This window comes from Brassica oleracea, chromosome C7 (assembly GCF_000695525.1).
Source record: "Brassica oleracea var. oleracea cultivar TO1000 chromosome C7, BOL, whole genome shotgun sequence".
Taxonomy (NCBI): domain Eukaryota; kingdom Viridiplantae; phylum Streptophyta; class Magnoliopsida; order Brassicales; family Brassicaceae; genus Brassica; species Brassica oleracea.
The window spans coordinates 7649331-7656016 of NC_027754.1; the positions used below are offsets into that span (position 1 = coordinate 7649331).

The 6686-nt window shown below is 34.4% G+C and overlaps 1 protein-coding gene across 7 annotated transcripts in view; it reads left to right on the forward strand.

Annotated features, from left to right (window-relative positions):
* Positions 1-1784: 1784 nt before the first annotated feature.
* LOC106302035 overlaps positions 1785-6686 on the forward strand; it is a 26654-nt gene continuing 21752 nt past the window's right edge. For 4 of the 7 annotated variants that reach the window (XR_001262325.1, XR_001262324.1, XR_001262320.1 and 1 more), the window contains exons 1-6: positions 1785-1870; positions 1989-2110; positions 2492-2563; positions 2655-2859; positions 2934-3022; positions 3101-4405. Coding sequence is in view for 1 of the 7 variants with exons in the window: in XM_013738549.1 (XP_013594003.1) it covers positions 3230-3306 (77 nt within the window). In the remaining 6 variants the exon portion in view is untranslated. The remainder of the gene's footprint in view (positions 1871-1988; positions 2111-2491; positions 2564-2654; positions 2860-2933; positions 3023-3100; positions 4406-6686) is intronic. The other 3 variants (XR_001262323.1, XM_013738549.1, XR_001262321.1) reach the window with 2 other exon arrangements.

A 6686-nucleotide genomic window follows, 5' to 3' on the forward strand; every position in this document is an offset into this window, starting at 1 on the left:
TTCAATGATGTTCCACAAGAGTGTCCCTAAGAGATTTTGGAGTGATGCTGTGATGACTGCTTACTATCTGATCAACAGGATAGCAACCAGAATCCTAGAGGATCAGTCTCCATTTGAGGTACTCAACAAGAGTCGACCAGTTCTGGATCACTTGAGGACATTTGGGTGTGTGTGCTATGTACTTGTGCCAGGAGAGATGTGAAACAAACTTGAAGCAAAGAGCACCAAGGCTATGCTTATTAGATATTCCGCATCTCAAAAGGGATACAAGTGCTTTGATCCCACTGCTAGAAGAGTCTTGGTGTCTAGGGATGTGAAGTTCATGGAAGATAAAGGGTATTATGAAGAGAAGAATTGGGAGGAGCTTGAAGAACTTTCTCAACCATCAGATAGAGCTGCTAGTTTGAGACACATACTAGAAGAACTCGGTATTGGCGTGTCCCAGGATCAGAGCAGGCGTGAAGAGCCTACTCAAGTGGCCGCTGAAGAACCATCCCACTTTGAACATGAGGGGGGAAGTGAATCTGAAGCTGAAGGGTTAAAAGATCAAGGCTCAGAAGAAACTGGAGGTCTAGAAGATCAAGGCTCAGATTCTCCTGTCCAAAGTGGAGATGAATTAGTAAGAGAAGTTCAGAATGAAGGTCAGGAAGCTGGAGAAGAAATCCAGATACAAGAGGAAGCTGTAGATGAAAAAGTAGAAGTTCCTTTATACTTAATAAGTATATGATATAGCTTGACCGTATCTCTTTAACTTAGGATACTTCAGGGTTCCACAGTTCCTGGTTGCATTCTTCAAACCCTATAAAGAAACTAAACACGGAGGTAAATCTAATAATACATATTAACCCGAGAGTTATATGTAATTTAACCGAACAACTACAAAAAAAAAAAAAAGAATACTATCAGTGAATTGATTAGTGTGCCAAAATTGCAATAAACAGATTTCAAGATCTCCAGATTGTTGACAATGAACTTGTTCTCGCTCAAACTGAACGGCTACGTCACCTACTGCTTGGCATTCAATTCTATGTTCACTATGTATAATACACTAGTTACTAGATTAGGAACCGCGCTTCCAGAATTTGTTTCACGTAAAATTCAAAGCTATCAAATCATGTATACTTCGTTTTTATATTGTATGCGTAATATTATTTCAAGCTACAAAGAAAAAATAAATGTTATTGCGTTAATGACAAACAAACTCGCTAATTTTAAAGTATAAATTTATTATATGTGAACTATAACATCAAGATAGAGTATTATTTATATGCAATGACAATATTTATCTTAGTCATAAATATTATTGTACACATCGGATAGTTATGATTCTAAACAAAAACCTAACAACATACATGTTTATTTTATTATTTTTTTGTTAAAATAATATTCAGCCCATAAATTAGTTATTTTTTAATAAAATTTATAATAACAATAATTACAGAAGCTTTTGCTGGCTATAATTATTGTGATGATTTTTATAAACTATCTACAAAATATATATTCATTAATAGAAATTAAATTTAAAATTATATCATATAGAAAATAACGTGTTTTAAGATAAATGATATATTACCTTATCAGATTATTAATATTTGACTAAATAATGTAATATTTAAACAGTTTGCAATAAATCTATTTATATATTTTTATTATATGGTTACCGAACATATTATGTTGGGTCTGTAATATATGAATTCTAAATAACAAATGCAGCCCATTATATTAACCTTAACATGTTTATATTATCTAAGATTAATATGTGAACAAAACATCAACTTTATCCTCTCTCTACTGTCGGTTTCTCAAAATTGAAGAATAAGGCGATCTACAGACAGCCGACCTTAGTTTGATGCTCATCGGTAAATCACCTGTAAGTTAGATATGTTTCTCTTAATTCTCTGTGATATCTATATCGTTAAATTTAAACGCTTATGAAGATCAAAACTAAGACAGATCTAATTTTTTTTCTTTTTCCATCTGTTTGGCAGATTGTAACCAATGACTTTCTTTCTTTCAATGAGATAGAACGTGTTGTGATGACTTCAAAGAGAGTAAAAACGGATTCAAAGTTTAAGCCGTAAAAATTCTGATGGACACCGAAACTTGAAAGGTATATTTTAAATGAATGTGTTAAAATTGTAGCTCCATTTGTACATACGAAAGTCTTTTTTACAATTAAAACTTTCTAAATATTAAAAAAAAAAAGAAAAATAAGATTTTTCTACCATAAAGTTTTATTCTTTGTAATTTTAAATATAATTTGTATCAGGTTATTATTACTGTAATTTTTTTTTATATTCTTTAAATATTGAGAAATAATAATACTCAAAGATCTCATATTACGCTGTTAAATACAAAGAATCATTAGGAGATAGGTGTTCTTCTTTATACCATCGTACTATACAATTTAATTGTTTCCTTCTGTTTCCTGTCAGTAATAATAAACTATTGCAACAACAAAAGTCACCACTTTTGTTTTTTTATTTTACAGATTTTATATACACGTAAGGAAAATCATATAAGGAGATTCAGATGCAATGAGACCGTTTTTAGCGTATATCAGGTAATATATTACTACTCAAATAGTTTTTGTACAGAGTAATGAATAGTTCGTTAGTAATGGAACTGATTCTGGGATCTTGCACTATGCAAAGGCCATATTGGGAACATGAAGTATGTGCTTAAGAGCAGCTTGATGAAGTAACCTCTGTTTGGTTGGGAGTTTCACCTCTTTGAGTTTATCCCCGTTGAGCGGAGATGGGAAGTTGATGACGCGAACTTGAGGCAGATAGTTTCGAGTTTAAAGGATCCAAGAGATGCTTTGTGGCTTGATATTTTCCCTGAAGGCAGAGATTACATGTAAGCTCCCTCTTCTTTGAAGTTTCATTCTTGTTTTATAAACACTTTTGGTTTTAAACCTTTTCACCATACAGAGAGGCTAAATGCCAAAGCTGAACATGGCTTACCAGTTCTGAACAACCTCCTATTGTCTTCCAAGAACTAAGCTGTTAACTCGATGAAGGTTTGCTTAAACTTCTCCTAGGCTTCCCATTCATATTGAACAGAGAAAACTCTCACACATGTATATATGCCACTGTAGTTTATGATGTGATCAAAGTATGCATAAGACTCGTTACTGAACGCGTTCCAGCTAAAAGACCAACTTCTTAGTGAGTTATACCCTCGCGGCCATTTCCCTAACGAAGGAACAGAAAAGGAGTTCAACACAATGAAGTGCCTCATAAACTGCTCGGCAGTGATTGTCTTCACAGTCGACATGTTTTTGTGCAGAGCAATGTATATCAGGTAACATATTACTTCTCAAATAGTTTTTGTATAGAGTAATGTATAGTTCGTTAGGAATTGAACTGATTCTGGATAGATATGGAAATTGGGACATCTTGCTAATTGACGATTAGTTTTCACTGATTATTATATAACATCTGCTTTTATAATAAAATATAGAATGCGATATAAATATTTTGAATCCATAAGGAACTTTTACTAAAGCTCCAACTGTTTGAGCGTAATCACACACGCATATGGTGTGGAATAAAACACATGTCCGTGAAATAAAAACAAACTTAGTGTGAAATAGAAAATCATACTCAGAGATTTTGAAAAATCTAGAAGGGCTTTGGCATTTTTTCCCAATTTGACAGTGAAGTTTCATTACTTTTCAATATTTTCTCGATCTCCAATAGGGCTCCTTTTTTCTCAGCATCGCTTAGACATAATCCTCAACAAATAAATGATGTCGGTTAAACTTTAGATTTCTGTTATGTAACGAAAGCATGTAAATTAGCGGGTAAAGTGATCAAGACGAGGAAAAATAATTAACCTGGCCTTTTAAAATGTTTCCTCTGCCTATATTGTATATCTTCTGAAAGGAACTCCCATGTATTTTCCCAAACCTTTTCTGGCATTGATAAAGTCATGGACATGAGCATGACAGCAAAGTCATGTCGTAGAAAGGATGCAGTTCCCGTATAGCTCGACCTGATAATATCATCAATGTATTCTTGATCATCTTCTAATAGACCACGAGAAAAACATGTTTCCTTGTACGAAGGGTATAGCACACGTTTATAGGTCTTTATGTCTTCAAAGCATGTTGGTCCACGAACAATATTCAGCAACACAGGTAGATGATATGCTTCCTCATACTTCTTTGGGGCATAATTAATTCTTCCAATGCTGAAACCTCTTTTTCTTTCTTGCAGTTTTCTCTCTTTTTTGTTCCATATAAACCTTGTTGGAATTTCAGCTAAAGTTAGCTTTTTAGCAACTGCGCTAACCTTATTCAGCTCAAACCAGGCAAGGAGATAAGTATTCTGAATCAGCATCCGGCTTGTTACTTCCTCATATATGTCGTCGTCCTTGAAGATAATTATCTACTTCCTTGGTAAATGAAACTGTATTTTCTCAACAGGCACTGATCTGTAATGAATAGGAAACTTTAGAATTCTCCATGAAGATTCACATGCAGAGACGTATCTGAAAAAACACCAAATTTTCTATACAAATAAAAATAGTGTAAGACTTTATGGAAAAATCGCATATAGTAAATTAAAACAACACCTGATTAATATATATATATATATATATATATATATATATATATATATATAAATAAATAAATATCTGCCATCAAAAAAATCTTTAATTTCATTTTTCTTTTCTGGGTTTGCTTTCTGGTTCACATCAGTGTTCTCCAAAGATCCTCCTTCTTTAGGCGCCTCAACCGTAACAGTAATTCGATCATGTCCCTTTTTGATATACTTGAACAGGTATTTGATAGAACCAGATTGATTACACCACTCTACATTAATAAGAGCTCTGTACATAAGAGACAAAGTTCTATTATATGGTATATCATATCTGTTGTCGCACTTGAAACCCTTCTTCTCAACAAAATGATTATTATCCCTTCTCCTTTGGAAATAGTTTTGAACATTTCCCATTTTCCATACATGGTGATTTCATATTGACAACTCCACAAGGGCCATGAATCATCATGTCTTTAACCACTTCATAAAGTTCTGGGTCCTCAGATTTGTCTGGAATTTCTGCTGAAATGGTCTGGTCAATATGGTCAGTCGTGGACAACTTGGAATTGGGGTGCATGAATAACAATATGTGAGCATGCGGCAAGCCACGTTTCTGGAACTCAACAGTATACATTGCTGCATTTGAAAAAAAACAATTAAATTAAACACAATCAAATATCGATCTTAGTCTTACTGATCAATAAAAAAATAAACTTGCATGCCACTGTTTTTCCCAATATCTCATTATCAGTTAAATCTGTTATAAGTGAATGCAACTTCATCTTGAAAACTCGAGAGATGGTTTCTGGCCTATCCTCTGTATCAAATTCCGCTAAGACAGATACCTTGTAATTTCTGGTCACTTAGGGTTGCACGTAAAGGTGATGAACAGATCAGGGAAACCAAAATGTCTGCAAATGGCCATTGCGTCTAGATAGTTATTCTTCATGTATATTGGTGAACCAGTGAAAGAAGCAGGCAAAACAAATCGAGCACCTTGATCATTCATATCAACTTTCCCTTCATTCCTAGCCTGTTTAATCGAGTCATAGCTGTCAGACCTCAAACATTTCTGAAAACAGAGCCGGTTTGTCTCAATAGTTGTAAATGCATCAACCAAGAACTGCTGAAATAATCTCCTTGAGTGAAGAAGAGTTTGACACTCGCCATCCCTCTCAAATAGACGAAAAGCAAACCATTGCCTCATACTTATATCCTTTCTCTTTAGTTTATCAGTAGCAGGAGAATCTCTTTTTTTAATTCCAAGTCTGAATCCATCTTCTCCATAGGCAAAAATAAGAGGATACTGAAGTGCAAGATAAGAAGGATGTATCTCACTAATCCTTTTCAACCAGCCAGTCTGTTTCTCTTGTAAAACAATGTCACGCCTGTCCATCTCAGAATTGAAGTCTCCAGGAATTAAAGCAGCCACTTCGGACACAGTAGGCGTATCATACGTTCGTCCATCTTTTTCATGATTACTCACTATCCTCATATGAATCTTTTCATTAGGTTCCATGCTCAATCTCTCACGTGCCTGCCGAAACTGCTTCCCATAAGGATTAACATCGTCGAGAACTTTTATAATATCATCAATAATCTGTTTTCTCAAAGCCTGCTTCTTTGCTTTATCTGCTTCTGTGTTGTACTTGCTGAAAAGAAATTTAATTAAAATTTATTATCGAACACATCAGGGTAATATAAGTTATAGCTGTAATTAGAAATTATCGTCAGTACCTCATAACCGAGTCTCTATCATCAACCTCAGTGTCAATGTCAACAATGTATAGCTGCAAAAACTTAGCCGAATCACCAATATCTGGTTTCATACTGCCCATTAGATGGTAGTTCTCCCCATGCAGTGTAAAATTTTTTGGACCAACACCATTAGGAATAGGGTGATCAACTTTTCCACCGAGAGAAGTAAATGAAAATAGCATATTCAATGCTCTTAATTTTTTCTGGTAGTATCAACTTTTCTCATCTTTCCCATAAAGCAATTGTTTTATAGCTAATGGACTCTCTCTCAACGTAGGCAGCTTGACTTGTCCTTGTCCACAACATAGTGAGAAAATAGGTTTCTTCTTTGATCTTGTCTTTCGGTCTAAACGTTCACCATACCACATTTTAGCCTTA